The sequence below is a fragment of the Convolutriloba macropyga genome, chromosome 5 (assembly GCF_964194025.1).
Source record: "Convolutriloba macropyga chromosome 5, txConMacr16.3, whole genome shotgun sequence".
NCBI classification, from domain to species: Eukaryota; Metazoa; Xenacoelomorpha; order Acoela; family Convolutidae; genus Convolutriloba; species Convolutriloba macropyga.
In genome coordinates, this window is record NC_134472.1 from 3477470 (window position 1) to 3495993 (window position 18524).

At 35.6% G+C, this 18524-nt stretch overlaps 1 protein-coding gene across 1 annotated transcript in view; it reads right to left on the minus strand.

Annotated features, from left to right (window-relative positions):
• Positions 1–18524, minus strand: part of LOC142339047 (uncharacterized) — a 135228-nt gene that overhangs the window by 43073 nt on the left and 73631 nt on the right. The window contains exons 17-26 of the mRNA XM_075388704.1: positions 18102–18252; positions 16403–16530; positions 15201–15345; positions 14552–14707; positions 13988–14065; positions 9248–9462; positions 8472–8786; positions 5009–5141; positions 1828–1992; positions 1148–1222 (exon numbers count right to left, since the gene is read on the minus strand). Of these exons, the coding sequence (XP_075244819.1) occupies positions 1148–1222; positions 1828–1992; positions 5009–5141; positions 8472–8786; positions 9248–9462; positions 13988–14065; positions 14552–14707; positions 15201–15345; positions 16403–16530; positions 18102–18252 (1561 nt within the window). The remainder of the gene's footprint in view (positions 1–1147; positions 1223–1827; positions 1993–5008; positions 5142–8471; positions 8787–9247; positions 9463–13987; positions 14066–14551; positions 14708–15200; positions 15346–16402; positions 16531–18101; positions 18253–18524) is intronic.

Below are 18524 nucleotides of genomic sequence, written 5' to 3' on the forward strand. Positions count from 1 at the left end.
AGACGAAGTTGACACGCAAGTTCAACTTTCTTAGGTAAAAAAGAGTGTTTAAAACGATTAATCGATCTTTCTGATCAGCTTAAATTACCCTTACTTAGTGGAATCGGGATTCTTCCAACTGTTGTAAGTTGTTTATGATTCTTAATTTTGAATAACAGGTGAAAATTTTATTGTGTTCATTAATTCTCTACTTCGTAATTACTTATTCTGGGGATAACCCTTAGCTTCAATTCATCGGTGCACAGGACCGATATATACTTGGTTGTTTTAATAACTACATTTCAGTGAATTATTATTTTCATTACTTGGAAAAGAAATTAATTATTGCGCGCATCGAATATCTTTTATATACAGCTTTGAGAGAGCACAGGGGACAATAGTCTATACTTAATTGTCAGACGGACTCACTTTCAAAGAACCTTTCAAACTTGATAGAGTTTTGGGCGCTAGTCAGTCCCCTGCTAGAAGCCTTCTAACGATAAAAATACAAAACTCTACAGCCCGGTCAGAAAAGTATTATTATCTTGGCTCTAATATTGTTTTTGCAGAAATGAAATTTATCGGGATGCCGATCAAGTCAAATTGGCTGCTAACATGGTCAGCTGGCTTGCTCTCTAAAAAATGAATCCAACTAATCTCAAGGTAGTTGAACTTGTTTTTTGCATCTTGCTCCTAGACTATTACGTAGACCCTGTAAAGAGCGTGAAAAGTAGCTGAACACTAACAGATCAAATTGGGCAAATTTGGAAAGAAATTTTGAACAAATTCCAAAAGAATTTTGATGGCAACAGACGCCATTGGGGCGCAAAATTTTGCTCCCCTTCTTTAGCTGCCCTTTGAATGTCCAATACAGCTATACAAAAATGAATCAAGCTCAAAAACATGGGAACTTTTTCCTTTTATGTGTGTTCTTGCGCTAACAATGGTATAATAGCATAATAAGAAGTGGTGCTAGCCATATAAAGCAATACATATCAATATTAAGATGTAAAAGAATCAATTATTTATCGAGGGCCATAAGCTACAAGTAGGGCAGGTCCAAACAGTTGTGAGAAAATTTAATCAAAAGCAAAGCTATCTTTGATTAATCCAACGCCAAGTGGTATTTCCCTGTACAGAAATATTTACTGATAATTTTGTTTGATACCTCATTTGATGACTGGAGAGACAGGTATTGTTCTGAACAGTGGATCTCATCCTGAATCCACCGAATCACTTCGTCCTGAAATTAAATTGAACCCAGGTTGAGGAACGCGACCCAAACAAGATCTGCTCAGTTGAAGCATTTTTGTTCAAATCTAAAAGCTCAATTAATACATGGCTTGGTAAGACCATCTTAATTGACTTTATTAACTCATCGTCAAGCTATTAGTTATCAGTTCAAGGTCATTATCCAAGCTTGAATCACAGCAAATCTCAGATTATACGCCCCTCAACACTCTCATGCTGATTTATTATGTGAATTAAAACCCACACAATCGGGTTTTCGAGCAATTGCTCATGAATTGAAAAGTCATTTGAATTCTCAACAACTATCTGATTTCGGGTTATTCACTGCCATGAACTACTCTTGCGTATCAACATTTTTATCGTCAACATTGACTGAATTATCTCTTTCGTGTCATTGTTAATAATTCCGATTTTAACAATTCGGCTTGCCAAAACATCATTAAAAGGCCAAAAGTTAGTGAAAAGAGGACAAAATTGGAGGCAAAGGAAGCAAACCTAACTTCTCATTGATTTTCATTTTAAGCAGAATTTCCGAGTACTTTAATATGAATCGTGTACAGTAATAACAGCCTGCATTCGACTGCCTATATAACTGACCCTTTTGACAATGGCCCTCTGTAGTTTGTTTGACTCAAAGCACTTGTTTGTGAACCAGTGGAGAGTGAGTGACTCGAAGTTCTCACTCACTGCCCACAGAGTGTAGAGCACAGCTGGCAACAGACTCACGTCACACCTCTCCAAAAGGTGTTCACGCTCCTCCTCCTTATCAAAAAAGACAGAACAATGCCAATTCGTCATCATTATTTAGAGATTTTGAACAATATTCAGAAACAGAAAAGCGTCAAATCAACATTATTTAGAGATCTTGAAAAAATTTTCTTCATGATTGCCAATTTAGTGAACTGTCACTCTTATCTTGCACGGTCAAGAAACAATTTCTATAAAATTGAAAAATTTTCGGATGGTATTGCCAGATAACTGGTTTGCATAATATCAGTAGCGATGTGGTAATCAGCAAAGAGTCGAGCAAAATTTATCACATTTTTCTCGCACGACTGTTATTCCAACGAAAAATTTTGGAAAAATTTATAGGCAACTAGGGTCATTCTGTAGTCTATAAATTCCCTAAATAACTGCCATGGAATTTCCTGGTGTAAAACATTGTGATATCATTCAAAATGCAGACAGTAGATCAATTCTTTGTGAAAACGTGTCAATTGATCATGCAAAAAGTCTCTGCAAGCTTGTCCTTAAAAAATGGTCTTTACTTTGACGGTAATCTACTAATATTGAATAACTCGATAAATTCGCTATGTTCAGCAACAAAAAAATGTATCATAAGGCTCTCGTGACATTACCTTGAAAGAATGTACGGATTACAAAAAAAAAGTTACATATCTAGAAATTAATCTCAATTCAGCGGAAATGAGAACAATTTGACTATTTCATCAGAAAAACAGTTTAATTGGGCTTACAGAACATATAATCATAGAGTAAAATAGGTTTCTTCAACTGATGTCATGGACATAATGACAATTATTTCAATTTTGGAAAGCAAAGCCGGCAAAGAATCGAGAGAAAAACTTTGCACTCCCTTTCTGGTTGAAGATGTTCTTAAACAAAGTTTCCTGAGTAAGGTTCAGGCCTGCTGCAACGCTGCAGCTACTTGGGTCTTTATTCTTCTAAAAGATGAAGAGTCCGCTGGTGGTAGACCTTTAATTTGTCGGGTCGATCTGATTTGTCGACAATTTTGTTGCCAAGCTTTCGTTTAGTGTTGAATTCTTCCACTTAATCTTGAAGCTTCTTGTCGTATGGGATTTGCTGGCTGCTACTTTGCGGGTTTTGTACAAAATTTGCAGCTTAAGCTTGAATTGATTTGCTGCTTTTTTTGGTTTGCTTATAGCTTTTAAGCACTTCTATTTTTCTATTGAAATGCAATTTTCGATGCTCCTCGCTGGCGTTTCGCTGTTGATTCGCTGGATTTGCGTTAGTTGGTGCCTTCAGCGCTCTCTTCATCAGATTGGTCAGCCGTTTCCCTGCCACTTTCGGCATCGGCGGATCAAATGTAACGGCTGCTCTCCTATCAAAGACAAGGAGAACTTAACATCAGCCCATTCTTTTTAGCAGTTTCAAATCTGTCTTGATATTAGTTTTTTTGCAGTAAACTTTTGTGAACTGCATTATGCACTGTAATGTAGAATACCAGCATTAGTTGATACTCAATTGGTCGCAAAAGCTAATTAATCAGCTTTGCTTTTGAACAGTTTGTTTCGCTAAAAATACAAGACAATACGGAAACTAAAATTTTGCTTGACTTTTGACTAACCACTCAGAACACCAACCGAAATTGCAAATTCTAAAAATAAAAAAAAAACATAGTTTCATAACATGGCTACGGTTTTGCAAACCATCAATCTCCTAGCAAGTCTCCTTCACAAAAGAGAGATCAAATTATAACTCAATTTTGCATATCATAATTTATTAAATCCAAAATCAATTTTATTTTTTTTGGCTTCAAATAACACTAATATCAAAGTATGTCGGGCTTCGTTAAAACCAGCAAGAGCTTTGAACGAAGTTTCTCCAACTTAGAACGAAAAATTGACAATATCAACGTTAATTCTCTTTTCAAAAAGTGAAGTTAGTTGAACTGTAAACTCGTTGAGAAGATCTACAGAAACAACCCACGATAACAAGTAATTTAGTGCTCGAGTAATCTTGCTTCAATAGGCACTGTATTTCAATTAAAAAGGACAAAATTGCAAATTTCAACTACTTTTTGGTAGGTTTTAAAGCTCTAATTATAATTTTTTACTTGTCAATTCTGAACTGTTGATTGGATATTGGATAGAGATAACTGTGTCGTAAGCATCTCAGAATACACTGAGTTCAGGGTTCGGGATACCTTAAACGGTGCCTCGCACTCTCTGAATTCGTATGCATATCGATCAAATTTCATTGAAGTTGGCATATCAAGTTTGGTAACTGGTTCTCCATTTCAGCTAATTTTGTTGTAATAATAAATTTGATATCGTAATTCAAGATTACGTGGAAATGATGATTTGCTGATATTAAAGTAGTTCGAGTTTGAAATTCACATAATATTTGATATTCGCGTTCTAACAACCTATACTATATATGTTGATAATACTAAAGTTGCAAAAATTAACAAATGAATTTGGATTCGATAAGTGTAGCATTGAATTTAGCTTGTCATGCTATTCTAACTTAAGTTGGCGTTGAATTGATTTGTTTAGTACTTAAGCGTAGCCGCCACACTGACCGAAAGAGTTAAGTGCAGCCACCACACTGACCAACCTCCACACTGACCTTCGTTTTCAGGAAGTCAACTGTTTCTATCATGTCTTTAGATGATTTTTGTTCTGTCGATTTATTGCCGACTTTCCAATATTGAAATAAAATTCAGCGTGTCCTTGACAACTGATATTCAGTTGAAAAAAAAAAACATTCTTATAATTTTTTCTTTCGGTTGTTCTATGGCACAAAAAATTTTATTCTTGCAATGGAATATATGTAAGTAGCTAGTAATTAGTGAAGTTGTCAACTCCCACGACCTCTGTCTAAGACCTAATGTTTCGAGAAATTGGTGTCGGAGAAGAGCTGAAACCAAATGTTGCTTGAATTTCAAATGTTGCGCACAACTCTCACAGTTTATCTTTTGTTACAAATCTCATCTATGTCTTGTTTCAATAGCAAATACCACTAAAAAACTTCACGTTACGCCGCTGAAATATAATAATGTTGTAAACGCCAGAACCTGTTCTTGAGTGAAATTGATTGTGTCATCAAACTTGTTCAGGTACTGGTCAATTTCTTCTCGTGGGATCGGGAATTTGCTTCCATCGTTTTGTCTCATTTCAAGGTATGGCAACTCCGGCTGCATATAGAGTCTAAAACAATTATTTAACGGGTCATGTAACACAGGACAATTTCCCAGGCTGAACATGGACTGGACATAGACACATTCCTTCTGGGACAGTCTGGACATAATTGATGTTTGTTCCGGCCCCACTAGTGGGGGGAGGAACTATAGACTCAAATGGGTTTTTTTTGTTCAGATAATTCTGGCCGATCGATATATTCATCGCAGAGAAATGTGAGTGGTATCATTAAAAAACTCGTCAAGTGTGGAATTCGAAAGTAAAAAGACTTTTTTGAATTTCTTTTTTTCGAGGAGTTATCGAGGATTGAATTTTTGTGAACACGGGATGTTTGGCAAGATTTCGTTCACTTTAAGGGTAAATTTCTTCAAATTAAAATTTTTTCTATAAATATATTAATCAAAATTTACATTTCACGCAACAAGCTGAAACAGTTTTGTGTTCCTAATTGACCAAAGGCGATGGGCGAATAAAAAGACTAGTTCTGGTCTCACAGGGAAGTTTACTATCAAAAAATTCGAATTCCATTTGAGAGCTTTTCTAGAAAAATTTTCATATTTCTTATTGTTTTCAGTCACCTGGAAAATAGTCACTTTTTATATCAAAGTTCCGCTAATGACAAACCTCATTTACAGTAAAATGATGCCCATTGAACATGAAATTCGTTTTCAAAGAATCACTCAAGTTTTTTTGGTTTCAACTCTGAGTTTTCGTAACTTTTAATAAGGTTTTGATTTTCGTTTTGAGATTCTAGTTTGTAGTCCTATGGCATAGACGTGTAGACTAAAAGTGCAATAGGGTTCCTAGTGATTGCTAAGTGAACCTATCTAGTGCTTTGAGTGGACAGCTGGCGGTTAAGACTTTAAAAATAATTTTTCGAAAATTTTTTTATCTTTAACTTATTTTTTTCCAAATCTATGTCAATCTCAGTAATGAAAGAAATGCCGAATTTTCTAGTGCGACCAAAATTAATTTGGGTAGCTGTTTTTTCTTCAATTACTGGTTTTATGACTTTGATGCGACGAATTTTCATTGATATTTTTTATTTCTTAAATAATTTTTTTTCAAAATTTTGTTTCCATTTGGAATATTATCACAATATTCTAATATTGATAGTTCCATTGGCTCAGAGAAGACGTTAAAAAACCATGCCTAAAATTTTCAGAAAAAAATTTTGGTTTAAATGGCTTCGACACTTTCTTCTCTCACTTTTCTTCTGAATTTTTAAAGTTTGCCTGTATTTGTTGTTGATTTCTTAGTCAATGACTTAGTGTATTGTCTAAATGATGAACTATGAATGACAAACATGTTTTTAATCCCGCCGACGTACAACTTAGCTTATGTATTGAGTTTAATGGCGTTGATGCTACGGGTTTCTCAAACATTTCGTTAATTTAATGCAATTGTTATTAATTGTTGATTTATTTCAGTCAATTTGTTAAAAAGGAAGAAGCCCGTTGCTGCTAAAAAAATTGATTGAATTTAGAAAAGTTTTTACTGAAAAGTTCATTTTTTAATGGCTTCGACACTTTTCTCGCTCAATTTTTTCTGAGTTTGGTGTTTTTGTCTGTTTTTTAAAGCTTTAGGTAGCCGTAAATTGCTGACCGGTCTCATAATCCTGTAATTCAGGTTTGAATGATTAATGTTACCCAAAGCAATGATTTTATAACGATTGGTCTTAAAGTTTATGTTATTTTATATTTACAAAAATTTTTCCAACTTTTCAGTTGTTCTTGTTCTTTTCTTCAACCTGTAACATAATCTCATCATTGAGAGGTCCCATATATTTCCTTGTATTCGAAAAACTAACATGTCTGCTGATATAATGTCGTAACTGAAGTTTTGTTTGTTGGACAATATGCGTTTTCATTAAAGTTTTGTGAGTGGCGTTTGTGTGTTTCTTTTTTTCTTTTAGCACATTCGCGTAATAACAGATCCCAATGATTTTCAAATGTTGCACAAATGAACTTAGTTATTCTATCAGTATATTTTAGCTGAATTGGTATAAATAAAATCTGAAATTAAGAAAAGATATTATCGAGACTATAGCTAATGATTTTAATGGCTTCAACAATTTGTGTTTCCGCGATTTTTTAGTTTTTCTGCATCTTTTGTCCGTTAATATGGCTTAGTCTCTCCAACGACAGGCCCTATTGGTTTCACATTGAATTTTTAGTAAATTTATCAATAATTATTCCGTAAAAAGCTAACGATTTTTAAGACTTCTGAAATTATTTGTTTTAAAAATTGTTGATTGTTTTTGGAATTTAGCCTCAATATTTCTTCTCTTTGTGCACTTGTTACCACGTCTCATTAAAGAAATTTAAAAAAAAATTCATCTCCGATATACTTAGGAAAAATTAAATTTGTGTAGTTAAAGTTTCATCTGATTGCATTTTGACGTTGTTACTAGGTGCTTTTAAATTTAGATATTGAGGTTTTGCCGTGAAATTTCAGTTTTGCTTGTTTTGTTGTTTGTTTTTTTTCTCGTAGTTTTTTTATTGGCAAATCTTGTTAGCGCTGTAATGAGGCATGGCATTATGTAATTCAATTAGTAGTTAGGTTGTGCTACAATTTTTTTAAACTCAAACATCTATTATTGTTATCTCTTCATTTGGTTGACAATTAAGTCAAAAATGTAGATGAGTTTGGGTCGGAACATCATGTGCGGACGCACATTAACGAGCATCCTTGTAATGCTATTGCATAACTTCTTTCAAGGACGTTGATTTACTGCAACCTTTTGTTTTCATTTCTTTTCATTTCTTCTCATTTCTTCTCAAAAAACTGCTAAACCAGGCATGCAAGTTTTGAAATGCCGAAAGTCTAGGGTTCCAGAAGTTCCTCTATACATAGCCAGTAGTTGACTTTCACCGAGCTTCGTAAATTTAAAACGTACCAGTTTTATGCTTTAAATATAGGTTACGTCATTGTGTTTGAAGTCAGAGAACTTCTGGCGTTTATCGTGAACGGCGAAGCGGTTCAAGATGCTAAGTCAGAATTTTGAAGTGACCTCTCCAGAGTCACGAAATCATGCTTAAAACACGAAACAAACGCACACGTTTTGTTTTAAAGTAAAGAAAGTCAACTGAAGCCAGCCTCTGGCTAAGAAGCAACATCTGGCATTTTTTGGTAAGTTCTGGTACTGCAGACTTTTGGCATTTTAAAACGTGCACGCAGTGTTTCAAGCAATGGCTTGATTTCTGGGGTTGAAAAAGAACAGGAGTGAATAAACAGGGCACCCATTTATTTTATCAAAAAATTTAATCTCTTAAATTTAATCTCAATTTTCTTCGAACTCAAATTGTGTGATGGAAAGAACGAATGATTGAAACTAACTTTGTCGCTCGACTTTCGAACACGACAGGAATTTGCTGCGATTTCAACATGGCAGCCAGTTGTATGCACTCGTGGTCCAGAGTAGGCAGACCACTCCTATTGGCCACTGGGGTGTAGATCACAACCAGATCAGCCAATGAGAATGAGTTGCTTAAAATCAGTCTCACATCTGAAGAATCTGATTGGTCAGGTTGGTTGAGTGATTGGAGGTTGAAGTTGGGGTCGAAATGGGGAACTTCGAGGGTGTTGAGATTTGGCGATGTAACGATTGAATGTTCTGAGTTGATTAGGTAAAGCATGTGTTGTCTCAGATAACTGAAAAAGGTCAAACTATTCGGAATACAACAGTCTTCTGATATTCAAGCATTATTTTGGATTATAAGACATTTTTGTTTGATGATTTTCATTCGCAAGTCTTTTGCAAGATAACCAACGAAATTTAATAACTAAAAATGATAACTAGCAGCCGAGAATTCTGTATGAATTTTCAAAACAGCTGCTGAAAAACATTACGAACCATCTCTCGGCCCGAATAACGGTTGCCTTATTACCTCTTAAACTCCTATTGCAAACGTCACACATGATGGGCCTGAGGGGTCATAAAAACACGGGTGCAGAATGGATCCGAAATAATTACGATCAATCTATGGGATATAAAGAGATGAAACCAGGGATGAATCTTTCAAAAATGATCTCCGAAAATCATCAATCAACAAGAGCACACTTTTATAACAAAAAGAGCGCTAAAAGTCCCCCCAGTCTCCTCTGTGGCATACCTCCTGTATATTCTGAACAGGTACTCCTGCAGACCCCTGTTGCCCTGGAGTACCCTGGACACGGTAGAAGTGCCCACATTGCACAGTAGAGGCACCAACAGCAGAGAAGCTATCTTGGCATCTAGTTTGGAATAGGAGCGGCCACACAGGAATGACGACTGGGATCCCAGCAGGGTGCAGATGTCCCGCATGAAGGCATCCGCACTTGCAAATACCTTAAAAAACGAATTGTCATGGACCAAACTTTATTTCAGAAAAAACAAACAAAATCTTTGATCAGATTTTTGGACCGAATTTTCCATTACTTGCTACGCATTTCCCTACAAATTTTCCAAAACTTGTCTATGTTTATATGTGCAAGCGAGAAGCACTTTGTTGGACGCCCAAAGAAATAAAACTTCATACACATTGTCGTATCCTACAAAAGCTTGATAATTGTTGCTAAACTTAAAATATCTTGCCAAGATCTTGAAAAGCCAATATCTCTTGGAATACTTTGGCATTCATCGTTATAAATCTTGATATGAGAAAGAAAAACAATTTCCAAAGAAAATAAGATAATCAAATAACTTTAAGTTTTTCTTCCGAGATGTACGACATAACCAACTGATTGCTTTCAAAATAAGCAATTAGTTTATATAAATTAGCGTTTAACTGCTTGGCAGTTTTGATTTTTTGTGTAATTTTGACGTCCTCAGCTTAGGCTTAGGTTTTGCGTAATCTAAATTACTTTTTAGTTCACAATATTCTAAGCAGCTGAACTCGATTGGCAGCAGTTTACTAACAAAAGTCAAGTAAAAACTGTGCCGAAAACAATTTCATTTTTAGTTTAAATCTGGGGACACCATTTCAAGCCACTTAGAGGAAGTTTTGCTCCTGCTAAATACCCCACCTCTCCTTCCCCCGAATAGAGCAGGCTGCAATACAACTGGATAAAATAGGCCCAATTGTTGGTTGAAACCGGGCGCTGAATTTTCCATTAATTTCCCGATAATTGATTACTCTTGATAACTCTTGCTTAATCTAATTATATCGTGCTAAGTATTGTTTTACGGTGGTGTTTGATTTTTACAACTTGGTATATCTTGCCATGTCGGTTAATCATTCTTGGTATAGTTTCTTGGCAAAATATAGTCTCTTGATACTCATGCAAGGATCTTGCAAGTTTGCACATATCTTAATGTTATCTTGTCATGTAACATAACAAGATCTTGGTAAAATTAACCATGCTCTAGATTGTTACGCATTAAGGTTATCACATTCAGTGCGAGATTATTGTTCCGACCCTCTTGAGGGGGGAGGAACTATATACTCAACTGGGTTTTTTTTTTTGTTCCGTGAATTTTCGCCGCTCGATATATTCATCGTAGAGAGTTGAGACTGGTATCATTAGAAAGCTCGTCCAGCGTAGAATATGGAATTAAAAAGATTTTTTTAATTTTCGTTTTCTACAGGGAGTTATCGAGGCTTAAACTTCTGAGAAAAGAAGAGTGAATTCACGTTGTTTTTATTCACATTTTCCGGAATTTTTGCCTAAATTTTCGTCAATTTTGCTAAAATTTGTTATAATTTTTAAGAATAGTGTCATTGATTTTATTTTTGAAGACAAACAAGCATTTTTGATTGTTTTGATTTGATTTTTTGGTCAAAAAATCTGGATAAACATTTCAAAATTTAGCCTTTTTCATCAACAACAGCACGAAATAAGCTACTTTAGTCCACTTTGATTAAATTTGCCCACAGTACACCCCCAAACAACACTCATACAATCTTTGTAGACTCAGAGGGGGGCTATTTCTACTTCAGAGTCCGCAGAGAGTGCCTTGTAGTTAAAACTTTGCCGTTTTTTGCTAACTTTACTCGTTGATTATCAAAAATGCAAAATTTATTTTGAGTTTCAACTCAGAAATTATCTATATCTACAACATTCGAAAAATCAATTATTCTTAACGGACAATAAGTATTAACAGGGGTAGTTTTGGGCCATTCTTGGACTGTTACAATCCAAAAAAAATCGGGTTGTAATCAGCCGGTCTTTTTTTTAAAAAAAAAAGACTTTTTTTTTAATAATAAAGAACAGAACATATCAAATCAAAGCTCAGGAGTGATAGGTCCAACCAATTCGCTTGCTAAACAGCTCCAGGCTAATGCATTTAGTTTTTTAATTGAAATTTTATGGTCGTTTCTTTTTTAAAAATAATTGACTTTTCAATAAATAATGGCTTAATTAACTTTTCCTCTATTTTTTTCTTAATTTGTTCAACTTCCAGCTTAGTGTCAGCAAAAAAAGACTACTTCTTCTTTCTACTGAGTTAACATTTATTCTCGGTTGCAGTTTTAAGCCTGAAATTATTGTTTTCTGGCTTTGATACTACAAGATTTTAGATTTTTGTTTGTTTTGATATTTGCCAGTTTTTCACGTTTTCTAATTTTGTCACATTATCACATTATTGACAGTTCTCATGTCACCTAATTAGCATTCAAATTAAAGCACAATTGAACATATTAAAATCCTGAAAGATATAAATCATCGTTTTAATGGCCTCGACGCCTCTTTCTTGAAGAAATCAATTGAATTTTTTAATTTTGTCTTAACTGTCATTTATACTTTGTCGTTTCGGTCGTATGAAATTTCCTGTATAGTGATAGCTTTCATTGGCTTTTCATGGAAGAATAGAAAAACCGATATTCTGAAATTAGCAGATAGCTGATGGCTTTTATGACTTTCAAACCCATCGTTTTCCAAAATTAAAAAAAAAACTTTTTTAACTTCGCAATTTTGTTCTTTTTATGTTTCTTTTTGTTACCAAATCTCGTTAGTTGATTACAGGTCAAATATGACATTATGGGTGTCAAGGGAATAAAAGGGATTGGTGTCCCAAAATCTTTTTTTTAAAGATTTTGTTATGACCTTACTGGCTTCGACACCGCTTTTTCACAAAAAAAAATTAAATTAATTTGATTTTTGTCATATTTGACGTTCTTTTTGTAGATGCAAGAAATATTCTGGATAATTACAGGTCTCGAGGGTTTCCTTTTTATGAAAAAACGACGATATTTAAATAGCTCTTTTTGTAATTAATGCCTTTCATGACATTGAATGTAATTTTGTTTCGAAAAAAAAATTAAAAGTATTACATACTTTAGCACTTCGCTTTTTTGTCTACTTGTTACCTAGTCTTACTAATGAATGGCCACGTACTACATTATAGCTGTTTGAAGAAGGCGCAATCAAATATATTTTGAGTGCCAAAATTTGGCTTGACGGTTTTGACAGCGTTTTCTGGCAAGTTTCAATTGAAATTTTGTTTGTTCTTTGTTGTTCTTTTTAGCCGCTCTAAAAAATGAATAAGGTCAGGTCCTAATGCCCTTCTATAGAAGCAGTGGTAATCGCAAATTTGTGGTAATATTAATTTATTCCTAATGGTATTTATTACTTTGAAGTTAATTGTTTCAAAAAAATAAGTTAATTTTTTTTACTTTTCTGTTTTTGTTCTTTTTTGTATAATTGTTACCAAACCTTTTTATGGACTGGTCGCATATGTTTTCTGGTGATTTATAAGTTATTTTTGTTTAGTTTCGGGTTTATCTGACGGTATGTTGACTTTGTTATTAAATTTAGTTTTTAAGAGGGACATAAATTTTTTGATGTAATTAATGTTTGTTGTTGTTGCTGTTTGATTTTGCTGTTCGTTTTGACTCGCTTTCTTAATATTGACATATAACAGCAATCTAATGCATTAATTTTTACTCCACTGAGTTATTTGTTTTGGAGGTTATCTTATCGTTCATACAGAATTTTTTGAAAAAGACTTGGGCTTTTTTGGGATTCGCAAAAAATAATTTTTGGGTTTTTCTATCTGTTCCTCATTTGGTAGACAATTATGCCAAAATTGTGGATGGGCGGGGTCGGAACCTTATGTGCCATTGCACATTACCGAGCCGCCTTGTTGTGTGACAACAAAACACAACGATGCAAAATTGCTGCCTTGTGAACAATTAACGCTGATTTTTTTTTTATGTGCGATTCCTCGTCAGTGTATCTCTGGTATAGATTAAATAACTCTGACAAAGTTACTGAGAAAATTTGACAATCGTCGAGAGCTGGTCAAAAATGCTTGAAACTGTTGCATGGCAATATACGCAAAGTCAAAAAAATCCAATGTGCCAATATACCCAATGCCATTGTGCCCAACTTATTCTGTTTAATCCTTCCGTTCAATAATCCGATTACAAATTAGCACTCGGTTTTACAAGCATGTTTTCTTATAACTAAACTAATATTTAAATTCCATGTTTTATTGTAATAGTTTCATGTCAAGTCGCACGGTTCGCTGAGGCATGGCCACGGCCCACGAGGCCTGTGACCTTCAATGCAAAAGCTAAAATTTATGCTAAATAATTGTTCTACTGGTTTCAACAAAAGGATTAAATTTCGGGTATATGGGATATATTGGCATTAGATATTTTGTCCGCACACCGTTTGAAACTCGCGCTTGAACGTTTGAAACCTGGCACTGTATTTAGAAAAATCTGGCATTTCAGAATCTGGGAAATATCGTCTTCTCGGCAAGCTAATGTGAGGGAGATGAGCTATATAAAAATACGCCAATCGTGATCGAAGGCTCTACTCTACCATTTTAGCTTCAAATAACTTTGACCTTGCCACAGTTTAATCTCACTATATATCTTGAGTACTTAAATGTATCAAATCAATACTGAAGAGATCAAAGTGTTTACCATTTGAATAGTGTCGGCATCATTTTGTGTATTGTATCTCTTTTGTACATTGTCCATCAGAGGAGGCACTGTCTTGCTCTAAAAAGAAGTAATAAAATTAAATAACTCCAACATAACTCGATGAAACTAATCTGAAACTTAATGTTCCAAAAAACCTTTTCTAGAGGTTGGATACCTCCTGGACAGCAAAAATAACAAAACAAGATCTATTCGACTTTCGGGCTCCGCCTTTTTAGAGAAAAATCCAAGCCAAGCCTGATTAGTTGAATTGCAACGACGCAAAAAAACTTAACTACAGATATTGAGCACCTTATTATGAGTGTAGGGGAAAAAGCTATATTTTTGTGGTCGCTAGACGAGAACACGCTGGGTATGAACCACCTGATCTAAAAACTCTTCTTTCTTAAACTCTTAAACTCCATTTTAATTTTTTCAAAATTCTTTTTGAATTTCTTTTTTTCACAATTTTACGTGGCTTAAAGAACGTGAGCGTAAAAATTATAAACTATAGGCGGCCAAAATAGATTCGCTTTTCAATAAAAATCTCAAAAAAACGGAGCATACCTTTATTCTGCTGAATCGGAGAGACCCAAGACAGTACTGGTGACTCTGGGCAGCAAATACCTCTTCGAATCTCAATGCGAACACTTTCCAGAAGTGCAGAATCACAGCAGGTTCCAAAAAGGCTTCTGAGCTGCGCAGGAAAGCCTCGTTTAAAGTCTGAAAAGCAAAAGTTTTTGTCAAACTGAAGTCCTCTCTTAACTGCATAACCGACCAACGTCGGATGAATTGCTCTCGAACGACAAGCAGGGTGTGGCTTAGTTTATATCAGAGGGGCGTATCTTAGAACTGTTTAATGGGTGCAAAAAACAACGACCCAACAAGGGTTAGAACCCCTTGCCTACGCGTTGGTTTTCTGACGTCTTAAGCACTTTGCTACAATAGCATTGATTTCTTTTCGCTTACAATCCCTTTAACCAATTAACCTGATTTCAGAACGAGATCAAATTAGATTAGTCAAAAATGAAGGCGTCAAGCGTGAAAAGTCACTCAAGATGTCAAGATGTCAAAGAATGTTCTAGAACAAAAAAAAAGCGCAAAAACGATCAAGCAAAAATTCATGCATAAAAAAGACGCGTGTTTACAATAATTGATTCAAAGTTTGTTCGAGAGCTAGCAACAACAAATTACATGCTGTGTGAAGAAGACTGACCTTGTGTGACTCATCAGCGTGAGGGAGGCAGTTGATCCTCTCCAGGTGAGTGATGAGTTTGTCAACAGAGTAGAAAAGACGAACCTTCCGTTGCTTGAACCTCCTCACCGTGAATGCGGGGTAGCTTCGACAGCAGAAGTTGGATCTGCGTAATGACACAAATATCATCAACAGTAACAGGTACCTTAATTTACTATACGATTTTCGACGGATAAGTCAATTGATATTTAAAAAGTAAGTTGTCGTAATTTTATAATATCATAAAATTAAAACATAAACCGACTACCTTCAGACGAAGTGCTCTCGAGCGACAGGCGAGGGGTCGGCTTTGGTTGTATCTAGCTTAAGTTTACGGAGGCCAGCCTCATTGGGCATGAGCGGAGGTTAAAGGCAGATAGTTTGGGGGGAGTGGGGTGTCCAGACTTACAATAATTCGAATTCTCAGCAGCGGCTATCCGTAAGCTTAGCGCCTACACAGAGACTCAATACACTCGGGTATTACCAATTAATTCAGCTTCCCAAAGCAAAGAGTCAAATCGCTCAAGCCAGGAAAAGATTATTCTAGAACAAATTTTCAAAACTGTCAAGAAAAAATTACATTAAAAGAGGCACACACGACTACATTTGTTGCTTCACACGATGTTCAGGAGAAACGCAAAATCATTTTTTTAAGATGCTACCCAAGCTTTAAAATGCGCAGCAAAGAAAAATTGCCTTAGATTTCCAATACTTATTCATAATCAGTTTTATGCTGAAAATTTCTAGTTGTACAAATTGCAAGATAAACTACCTAACGATGGACGATTTGCTCTCGAACGACAGGGGGGCGATTTAATTTAGGGCGTGTATTTTATGTAGTTTAAAAATTTAATTATGGGCCCAAAAAACTCGGAGACGACATGGGGGATCGAACCCACCACCTCACTAAATGCAATCTGACATCTTAACAGCTAGCCTATGATAGCTCTGATAACCAATCACTCAAAATCGTATTTACGTCAGCATAACACTTGATTTTGGAATAAGAGCTATTGAAATCACACAAAATTAAGTCAAGCGTGAAAAAGTCGCATGTTCTAGAAAAAAATTCAAAAACGGTCAAGCTATATCTTTGCATAAAAAAGACCAACACATCTACAGTTATTGCTTCAAACTTCATTCGAGAGCGATCAATCACAATAAATTATGTTCGGGCAACTTACGAGCAGTGTTTGGTGACGAATTTGGTGGGCACATCATGAATGCCCAAGTAGATGGCCACAAAGAGACAACTGGGGTCCAAACTAGGAAGGAAAGTAGGACAGCCTACGCAGTGGATTGAAACTTGCACCTGAAACAATAAAAACAAACTTAACAATCTTAACCCAAAGTTGAATTTAATTTCATTGGCCGCAGATCCAAAACTGAAGCTCCACTGAGCTCCAATGCAAAGGCAATTTTGTTCAGAAATAAATTTTTATGGATCTAGGAAATAAACCCCAACGGAAAAAACCCCCACCTGATTTTAATGGAATATAAAACCCCAAGGAAAAAACCCCATTTTATTATTGAAAAAAGACAAGGAGATTGAAATGAAAATCATCAAAACGAAAACTTAAACACGCACGCCCAAAAGAATTCACGTGACGTTTGACGTCCTGCATTACGTATTCACGCTTTCGCTTTTAAATTATGCATTTCAGTGTCGCCAATGGGACACATATGTGGCATTTTGGGAAAACTTAAAAGACAGAAAAGTAGTTGAGTTGGGCTTCTCTGTCAAATATTGGTAGGACAAAAATTTCAGTTGAAGTATCAGTATGTTTGCAGCTCTTGCGTTTTCGCCCCCGAACATACTGAATCTTAGTTCAAAATGCCCCAATTATCGCTGCCAGAATTTGAAGCTCCGGATTTTGTTGACTATTTAGAGGAAGTTTATCTCGGCCGCCTAAACAGGAATGGGAGTAGGCGATGATACACATTCCATACATCTCACAATGTGGAATGTGTATTATCGAACGATTGAGCTCCTACCGAGGACCAACAATGCTATAGAAGGTTTTCATAGAGGTTTTGAATCAATGCTGCAAATGAACAAACCCGATTTTAGGAAATTTTTCAATCTTTTGCTTTTCATCTGTGTAATTGTGTTAGAATCTGTGTAAGTGTAAATATAATTCATTTAATTATTCAATAAATTTTATTTGATTAAAATTACATCTCTTTGACAGTCAAGTGGGGGTTTATTTCCTGGAGGTTTTTTTCCATGGGGGTTTCTTTCCGTGGGGTTTTTTTCCATGGGGGTTTCTTTCCGTGGGGTTTTTTTCCTATCTATTTTTGGGTGGGTTTTTTTTTCGGTGGAGTTTTTTCCGAAACCAATTTTTATTGGTACAAAAATGTAAGGTGACACAGAAGCCAGATAGCACCCATGTCTGGAGCCATTACTGAAGATGGAGACATATTATGAAACACGGTCGTGCAAGTTTTGAAATTCCAGATTGTTCTATATACAGTGCCAGATTTCAAACTTGCAAGTTCGTCTTTCAAGCAAGGTTATGTGACTCTGTTAAAGTCATCACGACAAAACTATGACTTGAATCTCGAAACGCTGTGCGGTTCCCAACGAACGCAAAATTTTCCCTGTGACTTTATCCGAGTCACATGACCGATTCTTTGAACATCTCGAGGTCACCTTCTGTACTAGCCATGCAAATGGGAGTAGTAATTTCAGTCACGGTGGAGTTGAAAAAAAGCAAAAACAAGTATTTTTAAGGCATGAAGTTTTTTTTCAAACTGCTTTTTACAATGCAGCGACAAAATGGGGAATGAACAAAATCACCCCTCCCCCTCCCGCCTCGAGGTGATGATCAACGTTCTACACAATATGCAAATAATAAATGATCTGAAGACTCATGTACTCACTGAGTTTGTAGGGCAGAACTCTGAGGAGGCCAGAGGTCGCAAGGTCACAGCATCTCCCGAGGTGTCTGGAAGTTGCGGATTTGCGACCAGAGATGACATCTTGGACAGACGCAAGTCTTGGTATGTTCTCCTGGGCTCAATGTTTAGATAGCTAAAATCAATGGTGGTCTGAACAACGAAGTGTGAAGACAACTAACTTTATCAGCAGTAATCAAACACATTAAGTTGAATAGAGACAAGAAAATCTGCAAGAGTTTCGAGCTGATATTTTCAATTTTTCTCAAAATTTCTGTTGAGTGAGTTTCTTCACCAACTGTGACTGTCTTTCCTCAAAATGTTTGTTTTTTTTCTGTTGAAACAGGATGTTTTCCGTTTGTGAACATCCCCCCTTTGTGGGTGTTTAGTGGGCGCGTATTCTTTGTC